This window comes from Prionailurus viverrinus, chromosome C1 (assembly GCF_022837055.1).
Source record: "Prionailurus viverrinus isolate Anna chromosome C1, UM_Priviv_1.0, whole genome shotgun sequence".
In the NCBI taxonomy this organism is placed as follows: Eukaryota; Metazoa; Chordata; class Mammalia; order Carnivora; family Felidae; genus Prionailurus; species Prionailurus viverrinus.
Genome location: NC_062568.1, coordinates 29,540,342 through 29,558,709, shown reverse-complemented (window position 1 = coordinate 29,558,709; position 18,368 = coordinate 29,540,342). Strand labels below are relative to the sequence as shown.

At 39.9% G+C, this 18,368-nt stretch overlaps 1 protein-coding gene across 14 annotated transcripts in view; it reads left to right on the top strand.

Annotated features, from left to right (window-relative positions):
• CFLAR (CASP8 and FADD like apoptosis regulator) overlaps positions 1–18,368 on the top strand; it is a 73,421-nt gene that overhangs the window by 42,009 nt on the left and 13,044 nt on the right. For 7 of the 14 annotated variants that reach the window (XM_047869852.1, XM_047869849.1, XM_047869850.1 and 4 more), the window contains 7 exons: positions 1,112–1,525; positions 3,778–3,883; positions 5,559–5,694; positions 6,543–6,628; positions 11,120–11,177; positions 14,397–14,446; positions 15,185–15,263. In XM_047869852.1, the coding sequence (XP_047725808.1) occupies positions 1,164–1,525; positions 3,778–3,883; positions 5,559–5,694; positions 6,543–6,628; positions 11,120–11,177; positions 14,397–14,446; positions 15,185–15,263 (877 nt within the window). In that variant the 5' untranslated portion in view covers positions 1,112–1,163. Of the gene's footprint in view, positions 1–1,111; positions 1,526–1,576; positions 2,002–3,777; positions 3,884–5,558; positions 5,695–6,542; positions 6,629–9,057; positions 9,133–11,119; positions 11,178–14,396; positions 14,447–15,184; positions 15,264–18,368 lie in introns of those variants that run through there. The other 7 variants (XM_047869858.1, XM_047869856.1, XM_047869859.1 and 4 more) reach the window with 5 other exon arrangements.

Below are 18,368 nucleotides of genomic sequence, written 5' to 3'. Positions count from 1 at the left end.
CTAAAGAAAAAAGAAAAAGAAAAAAATATAAATATACTTGTACACAAATACATAGTAATAGTTAGCAACTTATAGTTGGGTTGTATTTCCAATTATTTTTTTTAATGTTCTCTGATAGAAATAGACAAGATACTCTTTCAGAACACAAGAGTTTATTTAACATAAAATATAGCTGTGAAACTTTAGAATAGAATAGACAGTGACTGCCATTTGCACCTTAGACTTTGAAAGAGAATAGGTTGAGTTTCAATGGAAAAAAATTAAGAAGTCATCCACGGCATGACCTCCCATTGCTCCCACCCAAGTCCAGCCCTGGGACAAAGATTTTTCTCCAGATTTTCTGTTCTACTTCCTTCCTTCCACTGATACCGTCAGGAACTCTTGTGACAATTGCTGACCTGAGTAATGTGTTGAGAGTAAGGGGCCTCTGGCACTTCCATGGGCTCAGGGTCTGAAGCAGTGATCAAAGTTTGACAAGGCCTTTGTTCAGATAAAGTGGGAGGTCCTATGAGCATTCATGATGAAGTTGTGAAAATGACCTGAGACTTTGGGAGGATGCCAGGGAGGGTTTCTACTTATAGGTGTAAATGAGGGATTTTATAGTAGGAGACAACTGGGAAAAATGGGTGGAATAGTTCTGACACCCTGCCAAAGGTCTCTTGTCAAGACCTGTGTTTGTTTAAACTTACCTGGTTGGGGTCACTGAAAGTGGGAGTTAACCCTGTGACACCAGTTTTTCTGGTCCAGTTAGCTTCTTCATCATTGGGCTTTTTCTTCTTCCTCCCACCAAGGTTATTCATACGCCATTTCGTCATTTATGATTTTCTTCTTACTGTATTTTACATTCTTACAAATTCTGATAAGACCTGTGGGATTTTTGGGAGATAATTTGTTTCTGGTTTCATTTCCTTTAAAATGTAGGTTACCTTCTTTGTGTGTCTTGATTTTTCAATCAGTTGCTTTGTCTGCTGAAGATCACTTTCTATAGGGTTAACAATACAAGTTTAATCTTCTAAGTTAGAGAGACCAAGAAAGGAAGAACCTATACCATGAATGTTAGGCATAAGTTATTTTGATAAGAGGATTTAAAAAGATTCCCTTTTAATCACAGAACTCCTCCATTGGAAAGGGGATTTTGAAAGAAATGAAGAAAACCATCAGAAATGATGTCAGCAGCCTCTTGGCCTTTTGTTGACTGGAGTGGAGTTTTATTATTGCATTTCCTTGGAATGACACTGCGCAGGATGTCTGCTGAAGTCATCTATCAGGTTGAAGAGGCACTTGATGAAGACGAGAAGGAAACGATTCTTTTTTTGTGCCGGGACATTGCTGCAGATGTTGTTCCCCTTAATGTCAGGGACCTTCTGGATATTTTAAGTGAGAGAGGAAAGCTGTCTGCCATGGGCTTGGCTGAGCTACTGTACAGAGTGAGGCGGTTTGACTTGCTCAAGCGGATTTTGAAGATGGACAAAAGGGCGGTGGAGACACACCTGCTCAGGCACCCTCAGCTTGTTTCAGACTATAGGTAATTCATTATCTATTCCCAAGGCTGGACCTGGTGGGAGGGAGTGAGGTGGTCTGGACTTATGAACAATAGACATGAAGACAGTAAAAAAAAGCAAACACATTACTTTCTGTGCCCACAGATTCGACTGCCTTATGATGTTACTTCATTCCTTTGAAGTCTTTGAATTCTTAGAACATGTTCACTTAAAGTAACTGGGTAGAAGATCATAAAGAAAGTGGAAGGGCTGGGTAGTATGTGTTTGCCGAATGGATAGAATGAGAGAGATAAGAACAACTAAGAACTAGTAATTCTTGCCATCCTCTGTCTGTGGGATCTGTTGTGGTCTGTGATGTCAGACTGGCAAATTCCGGTACTGAGAAAGGAAATAACAAGTCTGACAGTGATTTTCCTGACCTTTGTAGAGCTCTGTGTTCCCTCCTGAGTCCCCATGGTCTTTCCCCTGCTAAGGAGCTTATGAAGTGGACTCCCTTTCTGTGAGTTTCTTTGGGGTCCTTGCCCCTAGAGGCTTGGTAGGGCAGGGGTGCTGAATGAACATTTCATCAATTAAACAGCCATAGGCCCCCTCCAGTTCAGAGAGGGATGGTCACTGGAGTCCCCTTTAGTTGAGACCATCTGAGTTTTTCCTTCCTCCTGTTAACAAACTACTCTCTTGGAGACTGAGAGGAGCACACAGACCATAAGAAAGGCTGCATTTCTGGAGGAAGAAAGATAACTTGTGACCTTAAATTAATGGTTCCTTTTTCTTCAGACCACCAGCCTTTAAGTTATATCAATGGTGTGTATTTGGAGAGGATGTATATTATTGAGAACTGTATTAAAGAGAGTTGAAAGCAGCTCTGCCCTTGAAAAGTGTCAGAGACCTGAGGTCTGGAGGCCTGTTTCAAGTCCCAGAAATACCAGTTATAGGCCACCTAGGCTGAGCCAGCCACTAACACCAGTTGGGACTTTGTTTGCCTACTTATAAAGCTAAAAATAATAATACCTGATTTCTCAAGTTTGTTGGTGAAGATCAGTTAGATAATTTAGTATGTGAAGTACTTTTAAAACTGTGAATCCCTCTACAATCGCAAAAGTTTATTATTGGGGTGCCTGAGTGGCTCAGTTGGTTAAGCATCCAACTCTTAGTCTTAGCTCAGGTCTTGATCTCAGGGTCATAAGTTCAAGCCCCATGATGGCCTCCATGCTGGGCACGGAGCCTACTTAAAAACAAACACACAAACAAGTAAAAGAGTTTATTTTTATTGTTGTCATTGTTCTTGATCATCTTCTACCCCTTCAACCATCATAAAATGTCAATATGTTCTTAAAACTTTTTCAGAGGTGCTTTTCAGTGAATAAGTTGGGGCACTCTCTATTTCCTGTCTCCTTGCTAATGTGAATGTAGGCAGTTTCTTAGGGCCTCTGGGTGGAAAGGGTGGGTAGAAGGAGGGGATGCTAGATTCATTGATTCATCTGTTCAGTGGGCTTTTTTTGGGGGGGCAGTAAATATATGCCAGGTGTATAGTAAGCATTAGAACAAAATGAAAGAAGCATCTTCTGTCCTCAAGAATTTGAGAGCCTAATTGGGAAAACAGCCCTCTAAAGCAGAGATGACAATGTCAAGGCAATAATGCCAACCACAGGGTGTCCTGAGAGCCCAGGTAAACTGTGATGGTGGCTCCAACTGGAGCAGAGGTGACTGAGTCAGGTGAGGCTTTGTAGACAAAAATATCTATGGTCATAATCCCCAGGATCTAGATGCCTTTTACCCTGTGAGTTTAGGAGTAGGCCAGGATATCCCAGGTATAAGCTTGCTTTAGAAGCTTGTGACTCAAAGTGTAGGCCCTGGATCTGCAGCATGCTCATCACCTGGAGGCTTGTAAGATGGGGAAGATAGGACGACTTCAAATTCTATTTCTATCTTTCATCTTAGTCATATATGTTCTTTGCTTATTTCATCATAACATCTGGGGGAACTAGGGGATTCTTTAGGGAAGTTTTTATTCTCTGAGTTGTTTGTAGATCAGTTAGTTGGAAAGAGAGGTACTATCTCTTCTTGAAAGTAGGAGAAAGGATGAATTTCCTTTTTGAATTCCCTTAAGATCTCTTCCTAGGGTGGTCTAGGCTTTCTGTTTTACGGGGGTGCATATTCAAATGGGGGCTGAATTAGTCTTTTAAGCAATTATTGGCATAGCAGAAGCATAGGCTTTTGGTGTTTTCATTAGGATTAGTATCTGAATTTACTTAAAAAAAATCTTGTCTGGTTGCAGGGTGTTGATGACAGAGATTGGTGAAGATTTGGACAAATCTGATGTGTCCTCATTAATTTTCCTCATGCGGGATCATATGGGCCGAAGCAAGGTAGCCAAGGATAAGGTGAGTATTCTTTTTCTTGGTTCATGTTTCCAAGGGCATATCAGAAGGAGAGGGTTGCTCTGTAGTGTGTGGGAAGAGGGAAGTGGGCACTTGAATATGGAGACCCAAGCTGGGAGTGAAGGTAGGAAGTGAGAAAAGTAAATCTTTTTACTTCAAATTCACTTTCATCTTGCTCTCCCATGGCCATCTATTTTCCTTCAACTAGCTTGAGATCCGTGTGGAGTCATTAGGCTGCATGTGGAGGTGGGGAGGGAGAAGGTACTTATGACTCATGTATCCAGGGAATGGCAAAATTAGGGATTTGGGATTGGAAACTAGGTAGGAAACAAGATCTCAGGGGTATTGCAATTGCTGGAAAAGTATTTAAATTGTCTAACCTTATGTGGTACTGCTGGCCTAAGGACGGGCCAGGAAAAACTCCGGTCTCTAGAATATGAAAATATGTGCTTAAAGGGCCTGCCTTTAAGGACTCTGGTAAATTGTTGCTTGAGAATTTTCTCATGTTCCATAATAATTGTAGTTTTGTTTCTGAAATCTATAAATATAGGGTGACTGTATGCCCCCACCATCAAATGCGTCAAATGGGAAGGAAAAGGAAAAAATAGAACTTCTTTTTGGTGTCCTCAAGTCAGCTTATTGCCAATCACTTATATCAATTTCATGATGATTATTATTAAAAATAAATAAATATAGCGCCTCAGTAACTAAATGTTAGAGGAAATAAAACCCAAAGCAATGTCTATTTCTGAAATATAGTTCTTTCATAATCTCTGTGGTCTAGGGCAAGTAAGTAGCAATATACCCTAACTTTTTAATTTTGCCTCATACTCCCAGAGTCAGAATGAGTTGGAATGTCCAGCAGTGATTAAGATATTTTAGAAATTTCTGGGGTGCCTGGGTGGCTCAGTCAGTAAAGCGTCCGACTTTGGCTCAGGTCATGATCTCATGCTTGTGGGATCTCACTGGGTTCTGTGCTGACAGCTCAGAGCCTGGAGCCTGCTTCAGATTCTGTGTCTCCCTTTCTCTCTGCTCCTCCCCCACTAGCTCTCAGTCTGTCTCTCTAAAAAATAAATAAACATTGAAAAAATTTTACATATTTTAGGAACTTCAAAACTGCATCATGGGGATTTTTCTTTCCCCCAGCTATCTTCTCTCTTCCCTTTTTAGGAAAGCCCTTAGAGTTTTTCAGTATAATACCACAGTAGCCTTTTGGAACAGAATGAACTCAGGCAGATTTTATTTTTAGGCCTGCTGTCTCACAGTACTTTTTTGTTGTTGTTGTTTTTGTTAAGTAGGCTCCATGCCCAATGTGGAGCTTGATCTCATAACCCTGAGATCAAGAGTTGTGTGCTTTACTGACTGAGCCAGCCAGGTGCCCCATCTCACAGTACTTCTTGATGACGTAAAATGACTCATGTGTCCCCAACCTAGGTACAGGTTGTCCGCCAAAAGACTTACCACCACCTCTTTCTCTGTAAAATCCAGGAGTGTAATTTGCTTCTGGCCCTGGAGGGACTATGAAACAGAGAGGTCTGGGTTAAGATCACTGCAGATCATGGAATGGGTTCTTCTTCTCACATTTGCTTGCTGTTACAAATCACACAGCTTGGGGTTTGCATTTAGGGCTTAACAGTCCACCTTACTGACATTTGTTTCTTCTTGGTGGCTCTCTTAGAGTTTCCTAGATCTTGTGATTGAATTGGAGAAGCTAAATCTGATTGCTCCAGATCGATTGGATTTATTAGAAAAATGCTTAAAGAACATCCACAGAATAGACCTGAAGACAAAAGTCCAGAAATACAAGCAGTCTGGTAAGTAGAATTTTGGCCTCTCAGTGGCCCAAGGAAAGTACCCTGGGCATACTAGGTTTGATTGGTAAAGATTCATTTGTTGGATGGGTGGAGGGAACAGAACCTGAGTGTCCACAGCCCCCACTAGCCTGTGGCTCGAGGTCACATCCCCTCTAACTTTCATATCTCAGATCTGCTGACTTTATCACCCACACCCATGATCACAGAGTCTCAGCTCTCTGCAAAATGCTGCTGAGAAGTTCCTAACATCTCGGCCTTCATGAAATAGTCTGCACCCCCATTTTCTGCATGGGTTGGCAGCACAGTGGACACTCAGAGCTTTTGAGGATATGCCAGGCCCTGCTGCACTGCTCCAATGTTTGGCCTGACCACTATCCAATTCTGGGTCTCATCCTGTCACTGGGATCCCATAACCGCCCTGCATGTGTCCTGAGTTTCCAAAACCCCATGGAAAAGGGTGCATTTGCCCCCTTCTTAAAGGTGACCAGTCTCACATTGGCCTTCTTCCTCATGCCACCCTCCCCCATTGTCTTTTAGATTCAGGCTCAGCATGGACTCTGTTGCTCTGTTAGCAGTCCACTGCCACCATAGAGTTACAGCCTAATGGGGATAGCTGAGACCCGATGATCTACAGATACCCCCCATCCCATGACCAATAAAAAAATCAAGGATGGGTGTAGCATTTTTAGCACATTCTTAATGATAGTGGGAGATATTTTGACTTTAGTAGGGTGGTTAGAAAGTTTAGGCTATTTTGAAAGATGATTGACCCTGAACTGAGCCATTGTTGAATATGCATTTGATAGTAACTTATAAATCTTAACTCCATACCTCTCTCCTGCTTATAGCTCAAGGAGGTGAAACAAGTTATATAAGTGCACTCCAGGCATCTTTCCCAAATTTGAGTCTTAAGGATCCTTCATATAACTTAAGGGTGAGTCTGGAGCACATGTATGGAATTCCAGCATGAAACAGTTTCAGAACTTTGATAAAAATACAGACATTTGCACAGCATGGACTTTATTTAATATCTGAAAAAATGTGATAGTCATGTGCATTTGTTTTTGAAATATGTGTAACTTCTTATGGTCACAAAATTGGCATGTGTTCATTGAGATAATTTGGAAAATATAGAGAAATATAAAAGAAGAGCAATAAATCACTTCTATCCTACTATCTAAAGGTATGTTGGCAAATTTCCTTCTAGTCTTTTTTCTATGCATGTTTGTGTATCTACATATCCAACTGAACATTTTTTTTCATAGTTCGTTTGTTCTTTAGAAAATTTAGATTTTTTTTTTTTTTTGAGAGAAAGAGTGCACATACATGGGGTAGGGGCAGAGAGAGAGGGAGACAGAAAATCCCAAGCAGGCTTCTTGCTGTCACTGCAGAGCTGGATGCAGGACTTGATCTCACAAACTTGAGATCATGACCTGAGCCGAAATCAAGAATTGGACACTTCGCTGACTGAGCCACCCAGGCATCCCTAGAAGATTTAGCTTTTTAAATATAAATAGATAGTGCATCCTCATGGACAAAAATTTCAAAGTATACTAAAAGAATTTTTTAAAGTATGTTTTCTCTTACTCCACTTCCTTTCCCCAGAGGCAGCTGTTGTTAACCATTTTCTTCTATACACATTCAGAGACAGTCTATACACATACCATATCTCATTTTTGGTTTTTCCTTTCTGTGCAAATGGTAGAACACTATGCCCATTGAGCTGAGAATTCTTGGAAATTGTTCCATATGAATCATATGTGACAACCTCTATTTTGTCATTGCTTTTAATGGGTGCATATGGTTCTACTTTCTGGAACTTTAATATCTGAAAAAATGTGATAGTCATGTGCATTTGTTTTTGAAATATGTGTAACTTCTTATGGTCAAAAAATTGGCATGTGTTCATTGAGATAATTTGGAAAGTATAGAGAAATATAAAAGAAGAGCAATAAATCACTTCTATCCTACGATTAATCCTGGGTATATTACAATGTGTATAGCCCTTTCTTGTGTGTATTTAGATTGTTTCCAGTCTTTTTTTTAATACAGTGATTCAAAATAAATATACTTGTATTTACCTCTCTGTGCATTTGCTTGTTATTGGGCGTATTTAATGATTTCAACAAAAGTGTTTTTGTTATTGAGTGATAATTGAGTAATTGAGTTGTGACCCTAAATATCACATAGTCACTTCTGGTTGTTGTTTTAGTAAATGGTGCAAGGTATTATCAGAATTCTTGTTGGTTAATTTTTTATCTTGAAGAGTTAATCCTAGTATATGTGGAATTTGTAGTCAGGCCTCAGGCCACAGTGCAATTTCATGATTAAATTATAAACACTTTAAAAGCATCTGAAGGAAAGATTAACTACCCTGTGATATAGTTTCATGAAAAATGTGAGATGTGAGGATATCTCTGAGCAATAGAATTTCAGAGCTAAAATGGGTTTTAAGGATTATACTGTTCACCCCCCTCATTGAACAAATAAGGAAATTTAGGCCTAAAGTGCATTAAGTGATTGCCCACCTCTACCTATCACCAGAACTGGGCCCAGTCCATGTTCCTTCCTCTGTGACATGGCATATTTAATAAACTATATACCAGTCATGACATAGCTTAAATATATCTGTCACTTTTTTTTCAAGAATAAAATATACTTTCTTTTGTCCTTCTGAATCTCTATGATACCAAATTATGAAATCAAATTGATTTAGGATTCACATCCAGATTTTCTGAGTATTCTCTGCTATTATATATCTAATATAAATTATACTGTCACTCTTAGTTAAAACCTTGCCATATTTTTACTATTGTCTTTCTATTTTGTTGATGAGAATAACTGTATTACTGTATATGTAAATAGACATTTAATTTTCTGTCATTTAATTTTCTGTATATCTGTGACCCTGATCATTCATTTAGTAAACAGACCCTGTGGCATATGGATTCAGCATATTTCTCATAAAATTAGGAGGTAAATACCTGGATGTTAACTCATACAAGAGTGCAAAGTGCTTTAAGAATCATAGTGACACTAAATGACACATGATACCAACATTTTATAGAATAAAAAAGTTGTGTCACTCTGCAATATGATGCTTTTTAAATCCAGCTTTGTTTTGATGTTGTATCTCCTTAATAGCTATGTAAATGTGAATGCACATCCATGTGGGGTTCCAAATTCTATGTAGTATTGTAGTATTATCAGCCTCTGGCTAAGTCTCTTATTATTAGTGATAAAAGCAACTTACATGTTTTTCTTTAATTTAGACACACAGACTTAGCTACAGACACAGCTTAATGAATAGTATACTTCTCTCTTTTGGCTAGGATAGCTTCAGAGGAGAACTGTCATTTGAAAGCTGAACCTATCAGATGGTTGGGAGTATGTGGTATATGTACCTTACAAAGGACCTGTCATCTGAGAAGAGAAAGGGTCGGTTCAATCTTTCATTCTCTGATTAATTTCATTCTAGCCCTCAGAATTGGTAGTTGATTTTTTTTTTTTTTTTGGTAGCTGACTTTTAAGAACCAAGCCCACATGTGACTTCTGTGTAGCTAAGCATTATAGAAACACAGTAACTAGACATTTATTAAGCTCTTCCATAAGCTAGCACTGTGCTAAATGCTTGTGTACATTTAGTCTTCACAAAAATGTATAAGGTGGCTATTGCTATTATCCTCATTTGAAGATAAAGAAACAGACATAGAGGTAAAATAACTTGCTCAAGCTTACATAGCTAGTAAGTGACAGAATCAGGATTCATAGCCAGGTTTGTTTGGGCTATAACTCCCACTATTTTTTTTTTTTTTTTGAGTATTGTTGCCACAAAATGTTACATTAGTTTCAGGTATACAGCATAGTGATTTGACAAGTTTATACATTATGTTATGTTGTTATGTTTACCACAAGTGTAGCTATCTTCTGTCACCATACAAGCTAATATCATTGATTATATTTCTTAGGCTGTGACTTATTCACTCCATAACTGGAAGCCGTCACCCATTTGGCCCATCTTCCCACCCCTCTCTCCTCTGGCAACCATCAGTTTGTCCTCTCTATTTATAGGTCTGATTCTGCTTTTTGTTTGTTTATTCATATTTTTAAAATTTTTTAATTTATTTTTATTTTAGAGAGAGAGTGTGAGCGGGGGAGAGGAGCAGAGGGAGAGAGAGAAAGAGACTCTTAAGCAGGCTCCGCACTGAGTGCAGAGCCTGATGTGGGGCTTGATTCCATGATTCTGGGATCATGACCTGAGCTGAAATCAACAGTCGGATGCTCAATTGACTGAGCCACCCAGGTGTCCCCATATATATATATTTTTTAAGATTCCACATATGAGTGGTATTTGTCTTTCTCAGTCTGACTTACTCCACTTAGCATGATACCTTCTACGTCAATCCATGTTGTTACAAATGGCACAATCTCATCCTTTTTTGTGCCTGTGTAATATTCCATTTTATACATATACCATATCTTTTTTATCCATATCTGTTCTTTATCAATACATACTTAGGTTGCTTCTATATCTTGGCTTTTTAAAATAATGCTGTAGTAAACATAGGGGTACATATATCTTTTTGAATTGATATTTTCGTATTCTTTGGGTAAATACCCAGTAGTGGAACTACCAGAATATGTAGTATTTCTATTTTTCATTTTTTGAGGAACCTCCTCCATACTGTTTTCCACAGTGGCTGAACAAATTTACATTCCCACCAACAGTGCATGAGGGTTCCTTTTTCTCCACATCCTCACCAGTACTTTAGAACTCTCATTCTTTCTTTGTTTTTTTTTTTAAGTTTTTAAAATTTATTTTTGACAGAGAGAATGAGTGTGAGCTGGGGAGGGGCAGAGAGAGAGGGAGATACAGAATTTGAAGCAGGCTCCAGGCTCCGAGCTGTCAGCACAGAGCCCAACGCGGGACTTGAGCTCACAAACCATGAGATTCATGACCTGGGCTGAAGTTGGACGCTTAACTGACTGAGCCCCCCAGGCACCCCTAGAACTCTCATCCTTAACCATACCGTACATTGCCTCTGTGTTAAAGGATCAGGTAGAATGTCGATCTGATGTTCCAACAGCTTGTTCTAACTTGGAGCTATTATAGCAACTCTACAATACTGTAACATCTGACTTCATTGAGCTGTTTTGGAATATTCTAATAAGCTAATTTAGCATATTTACATGTTCATTGTATTTTTACTTTTTAAAAAGAAGAGTTGCCTTGTTCTTTGGCTATAGAAATGGGACTTACAGAGTTAACCGCTCTTGCTATTCTCCTTTAGATAATTTAACTGTGAATGTGATACTTTAATATTTTTCCTGGGTAAGAATTCTATTGAGATATTTAAAGAGGTGTGATATAAAGTGCCTCTGAAAAAACTAACAGGGGGTATGACCTTATTCTTTATATTTGAAGCTCCAGAATGGGAGAAGTAATGAACAAAGACTCAATGTGGGACAACCTGATACTCAGAGTAAGGCCAATTTTTCTTTCTTTCTTTTATTCACTTTTGAGAGAGAGGGAGAGTGGGTATGTGAGCAGGGGAGGGTGAGAGAGAGACACACACAGAATCCGAAGCAGGCTCCAGGCTCTGAGTTGTCAGCACAGAGCCTGATGCTGGGCTGAAACCCCCAAGCCGTGAGATCATGACCTGAGCTGAAGTCGGATGCTTAACTGACTGAGCCACCCAGGTGCCCCTACATTCATTCTTTATAAATGCTTGATAATTCAAGTACAAATCATTGCATTTTTGGAGTTTCCCATTTCCTTTATCTACCTATTCTGATTAAGTTCTCAAAATAAATAGCAGTTAAGTTCTTAAAATGTAGTCCTTGGCATTTCTAATTATGTAATGAATTAGCTTATTTGAACTTAAATACCTCTTACTCAGTTTCATCATCTTGGCGATGTTTTTAAGAAGTTTCAGGTTTTATACCTGAAATGGAACTATCATCAGTCTATGTGAAACATTAACCTAGCCATGATAATAAATTGAGTTAAATTGAATATCTAGCAGCAGGAAGAAGAAAGGTTACTAGGATCTTGTTTTATAGCTTATTTAATACATCTAGATACTCTACAGATGACATCTCTGTACTCCTAAAAAGAAGGAAAAAATATAATAAAAAACTAGGCATTTCAACCCATACGATTTCTCTCTTCTCTCTTAAAACATCAGCACTTGATCCTATAACATCATTTAAAAAATGTATTTCTTTTGCTTGTCTTGAGTCCTCCTTCAAGTGAAGGCTGAGACTTGGTCTCACACTGCATTGTAGATGATTGTGTTTCAGAACTCAAGGAGGCAGGGGATTGATAGGCAGGTAAGGAGGGCTCAGTCTTCCCTGAGGGGCTTGGAGTTTGTCCTGGGTGCAGTGCTGAGAGCCGATGGAAGCCTTCTTTATGTGGCAGGCCCCTTGCCAAAATCTTATGACTCAGCCTACATGCTGTCTGCCTGCACCTAGAAACTGAGAAGGATTTCTCCCAGATTAGCCAGATGGCATAGCTCATGCCTGTCATTCCTCACCTAGTATTCTGCTCTCCAGCAAAAGCTATTGAGAAGTGAATTTATTCCTGAAGTGACAGCATGTTTCTCAAAACACTGACGAGGTGGTGAGAATTTGCATTTTGAAAGCTGTTTAAAAGGAAAATAGGAGAGCTGGCAGATTTGGATAGGAATGAAGAACAATCAGTGTTCTTTCCACAGCACACCCTGACGGCAGGTTTATCCTTCACTGTAATTATACAGGAGAGATAAGTGAGGCATCTAACACCTCTGGTGATTCTTAGGAGGGCTAGGTACCTGCTTTAACCTGGATGCTTTATTTGCTAATAAAAGAAAAAGTCTTCATATTAATTTTGACTTCCAAATAGATTTCAATTGGATGATGATGATGATCACTGTAATTTATTAAGCTCTTACTAAATGCCTTACACTGAGATAAGCATATTAAAATAAGTTATTTTGTGTTTTTTATTCTGTTAATCCATGATTGCTTAAATGCAAAATGATAAAGAGAAATTTCCTTTTAATCCCAAGTATCAGACAACCACTGTTAATATTTGATTTATATATCGCTGGACTTTTATTTTTAAGCATATCTATGTGTAAGGATATGCACACAAATACATATATTTAAGTATGTTGGATTAATAATATTCATGTTGTAAAATAACCCATTTCACTTACTATGTCTTATGTATCTTTTCATGTCAAATATAAAAAGATCTTTCTTATCCTTTTTAACATGTATAGTATCCATTATATGTATCATGATTAATTTAGCCAGTTTCATTTTTAAGTATTTTTCTAGTTTGAGGCCATTATAAAAATTTTTTTTTACTGTTTATTTATTTTTGGAAGGAAGAGAGAGAGACAGAGTGTGAGTAGGGGAGGGGCAGAGAGAGAGGGAGACACAGAATCTGAAGCAGGCTCCAGGCTCTGAGCTGTCAGCACAAAGCCCAACACAGGGCTCGAACTCATGAACTGCAAGATCATGACCTGAGCTGAAGTCAGATGCTTAACCAACTAAGCCACCCAGGTGCCCCAGTTTGAGGCCATTATAAACAGTGATTCAGTACATATTCTTGCATACTTGCTCTATTATTTCCTTAGGATAAACTTCTAGAAGCAAAATGTTGTTTTAAAGGATATCACCAGTTGTTCTTTAAACAGATTGTTTTTTTTTTTTTTAAGATTTTATTTTGTTTTAAGTATTCTCTACACCTGACGTGGGGTGTGAACTTACAACCCTGAGATCAAGAGTCACACACTCCACTGACTGAGCCAACCAGATGCCCCTTAAAACACTGTTTCAACTTACACACTTGAAAGGCCTCATTTCCCCCAAACCTTAAAAATACTGGCATTTTCTTTGCTTGTCTTTGCCATTCTCATTTTTGCAACAATCTTCTAAGGTAGATGTTGGTATGTTCACCTTAGGGATTTAAAACCAAAACAAAAGAGCCTGAGACTTCAGCAGTAAACTTGCCTAAGATCACAGAACTCATCAGTGATGGTGCTAGGGTTTGAGCTAGCCCTTTATGGCTTCAAAACTGGTGGTTTCTCCACCTATCTGGGCTAATAAAGTCATTTTTACCTAATGATATTGACTTTAGGCTCATCTACATTTGCTAGGCTCCCTGTCCTTATCTTGCAGCTGCCATTTTATTTTATGATCTCTCAATATCACTGGACTAAGAAAACATGGCCATCTGTTGTACAAGTGGCTAATACAAGTACATTTTCCCTTCTCTGCAGTCTCTAAGGCTGTCCCCCTCTAGGACTTATCCACCTTGTCCACATGGAAAAAAGCTATTGATATTGCTAGGTGCTGAGGTTATTGGATTCTCCCTATCAGTTTAAAAACTCATCAGTCACCTGGTCCTCGCCTGGAGAAAGGCAAGGGAGAGCCTTTTTTCCCCCTTTGGTATTTAAGCAGTTTTTCTATATAACCCCTGCCTGGCATGCAGACTTGTGTTTTCTTATCAGTTAGGTTCTTCAGTGTGAGGCTGAAACCTTGGGGCCAAGTAGAGCTGAAGAAAGAAGACACAGTAAGGGGAAGAAAATAGGGGAAGAGGACAGCTGAGATATAAAGAAACCCAGTCAGCATGGGAGTGTGCTTAGTTCTCCTTCAGCTTTGTAAATGGTTTCTCTCTCTCAACCCCCCCCCCCCCCCCCCCCCCCCGCCAGGAGAATCAGTGAAGACATCCATTCAGGAATCAGGAACATCTCTACCTCAGGTATGGAATAAATGATCTAATTTGGTATTGTATTGTTTGCACAGTATCTGTGGGGAACACTGGCTTCTTTAAAATATCTATTAAGAATTCTCTGTGACAAGAATAGGATGCTGACAGTGTGAGAGTGCCTTTTTCTTGAGAGATCTCCTAAGGGGGAACCTTGGATAGAGCAAAGAAGTTGTTGTGGAAGTGGATTGCATTAGTGAACTCTGGAATGCAGGAAAATTCCAAAGTAGCACTTCTGTTCCCAGCTGAGTGATTGGTGAATATATAAGTAAGCAATGACACTGAACCTTGACTTGCTCTGGCTTTTTTTTTTTTTTTTTTTTTTAAGGCTGAAACCTTTTCACCATAAGGAGGCAATAGAAGGCTTCCTTTTTTACTGGTTTGGAAAGATATCACTTGTATAACCTTAGGTTATTGTGGAAACAGATCCATCCTTTCAGCTTTAAGTTGTCTTTATCCTGTGGCTCTAAGACGTGTGTAAAGGGACTGTAATTTTCATTAAAATTAAATAAAAACTGAAACAGCTTGTCTTAAACATATTGCCCAAATAGAGGAAAAATATGAAATTAATGGGAAATGTCAGCTGTGGTGACTTCAGGCTGTATCTATTGAATGGCTCACCTGGCAACAGGAAGTTTGAGGAAATCCAAAAGAAAATATGGTTTATGGGTGGGACCTATAGGAAGCAGAGCAATGTCTAGCGTTTTCAACAATTGCTGTTTTCCTTTCCAGCACATACAAGAGAGATATAGGATGCAGAGCAAGCCCCTGGGAATCTGCCTGATAATTGACTGCATTGGCAATGATACAGGTAGGTATGCATGCTGCAGATTAACTGATACCCCACAGTGAGGTCATGGCCCAGAAAAGCTGTATCCATCAGTGATCATCACAAGCTGTTATAACAAACCACTGCCAAAATCTGTGGTTTCACATAGCAAGGGAAACTTTCTCACTCATGGCACAGCCTAGTATGAATTGGGCTGGAGCCAGCTTTGTTCCATGTGTCATTCAGTGGCTTCATCATCTGAAGCCTTGGGGTTTTCCACAGGATCCTCTGTATCTGGCTGGTGGATTGTGGGAAATCAAATAGCTATGTTCCGGTTAAGGAGATTATAGGGAATGCATTATACTGCTTTCTGGCCCTGATGAAAACAGCTGACCAGTATCTAATTAATGCATATTTAGGGATTGGGTCCTGCCTGTGCTCATGAATTCCTTAGACCATGTTATCTATGGAATATCTTATCTTGTTCTCCACCCTGCTTTCAGCATCTGCTCTTTTGTAGTCTTAGGAGCACCTTGTTTTTTTGCATGCTTTCTATATGTTCTCGCTGGCAGTAGCCGCTGACACATTGCACAATGTTTTCCCTATAATGTAGGCCCAATAAATACAGGAGCTTGAGAGCAGCTCGGGGAGACTTCTCTTAGCCTCCCTTTCACCTGTCTTGACTTGTGGCTTCTTGAGTAATCCTTTCTGCCGTCCTTGGCTTTGCTGGACAAAACTGAAAGCTGAACCCACAATTGGTGACCCCAATGTGATAAGCTGAACCCACACCTGGGGACCCTGACATGATCCCACAGTGGATGAATGAAATTCGTGGAAGATCTCACAAGAGATTTTAGGGGCCAGTCCTGAGAAAGTGAAATGCATCATTTCCATCCACATTCCATTGGTCAAATGCACTCATGTGGCCCCACTTAACTGCAGTGGATAAGGAACTCAGTCTGGCTGCATGCCAGGAGGAAACTGGAAGGAGATCTGGGGAGCACATAGCATTGTCTTTGGCACAAAGGTGTAATTGGTGAAAGTTGGTGAGCTTCAGTCTGGCTTTTTCATGCTGGATGCTGTGGCAGAGAGGAGGCTGGGGATCCAGAGTGGGGTTTAAAATGGAAGGCTTGCTGGCTTCAGTGTTAGCAGATACCCCATCATTTCATATAGATAGACTATGAAAGCTCTTCTGGGGGACATTAAAAATGTCATAATGTGTGTTCACTTAGAGGCAGTGTGTCACTTGATTCTGGCACCCTGTACTTTGGTTGTTGGCCTGAGTCTGTACTACTTGTGTGTTCCTTGTTGTTCAATCTGAATTGATTCTCTTGCTCAATTGTTGCTGGATGTCTTACTCAAACTGAATCAATCACTGGTGGTGCATCAAAGAATGTAAGAAGAATCTCATTGCGAAACAATGTGCTTAATTATTTACCTCTTCCTTAGTTGATCATTACATTCCCACAGTTTTCCTGCTTTTCAAAATTCTTAGAATGAGTCAGACCTGTCTTTCAGGCTCACTTAAATGTTACCAGGGTGAGTTTTATAGAAAGAGACTCTAAGAGAAGGTCAAATCATCAAATATTAGGTTGAATTTCCCAGAATTTTAAGATATGATCTCATTTTCTCATGTTCTATTTTTGGTTTAATGTGAGAAATACCATCTCCTCAGCTATAGATGCGTGTCCTTTCCTTTTTAGCCATTAGTATCCATATAAGAATGAGAAAATATTTTCTCATTGAGTAACTTCCTGCTTTAAAAGAGTAATCATCTTCTACTTTCTATTATAGTCAGTTCTGTTTCATTCATTGGCAGAAAGTTCCCAACTGCACGATGTATGTTTGTTGTATGAAGATAATCATAAAGCTATGACCTGCTATGAATTGGTGGCTAAAACCCAGTGTCTATTTGCTTCCCTTGCTGAGTTATGGGCCTCTTGTGGGCAGGGACTGAATGTATATTTTTGTTTTCCTGCATTATAGGAGCATGGTCAGAGTTGGGCCCTGGAATATGACTGCATGGGTTTGAATTGTGGCTCTGCCATGTCCTAAATTATAACCTTGGGCAATTTTCCTAGACTCTCCATGCCTCAGTTTCCCTTCTATAAAATGGATTAATAACAGGACCTCTCTCTTGGGGAAGTTGGGAGAAGTGAGTGAGTTCATACTTGTCAAGAGCTTAGAGCAGTGCCTGGCACCCTGTGAGCACATACTAAATGCTAGCTAACCTTGTTTTTTCATTTTGTTTGTTTCATTTTTGTTGCAAACCACTAAGCTAGAACTTTCTGTGGCTTTGTACATGGAGTCTGAGCCCAGACAAATGAGGAAACAGAGGACTGGGGGTCTGACACCTGCACTGGGGCTCAGGGATGAGTGGGGCAGGTTCCCATAGGCGGGGGATAACTGGAATGGAGGGGAAATACCCAGGTGGGGAGTCCACTCCCACTAGTTATCAGTATGAATGGGCTTGACAGAGACAGAGAGTCTGAGTACAAAGGTTGGGGCCAAGGAGGGTAGGGGGTGGCAAGACCATAGGAGAGAAAGATGGGAGTGAGGATAACATTGGAGGTGGCTCCTGGGACAGTATCTCTGGCCTGAGGCATGTGCAGGTATTGACATAGGTGTGTTTGAACATTTGCTCCCTTGGCTCAAGCTCTCCCTGCTTCTGGGGACAAAGCAAATAACTGATCTTGAGGCTACTAATACAAGCCCCTGGTGGCCGGATGGCCAGCTGATAGTTGAGAAACAGGACACTTTTTACTCCCATGTGTGGTGGCTTTTATCATCTGAAGGGTCCTGAATCCATTTATATGCCAGCACCAGCAGAGACTCAGAATAGCAGGAGAGTATCAATTGACTTGAAGTGGAAGGCAGTCTCCTCTCTCACACCCTCTCTCTAGGGCTCCAGCTCCTCGTTTTCCAATTCTCTCCTGGCACTTGTTCACTGAGGCCTGTAGGCCTGAAATCCTGCTTCAGTTGACAGTAATCCTAAATCCATGCAGCACACTTCATTTCTTCATCCCCATCTTGACAGCATGGGAGGGGGGTGCTTCATCTGGAGAGATTAGGTGAGGTTTCCTTTGTCTCTTGCCTAGTTAACTTAATCATTTGGTTAATGTTGATTATTTGGGAGGAGTGCAGGAG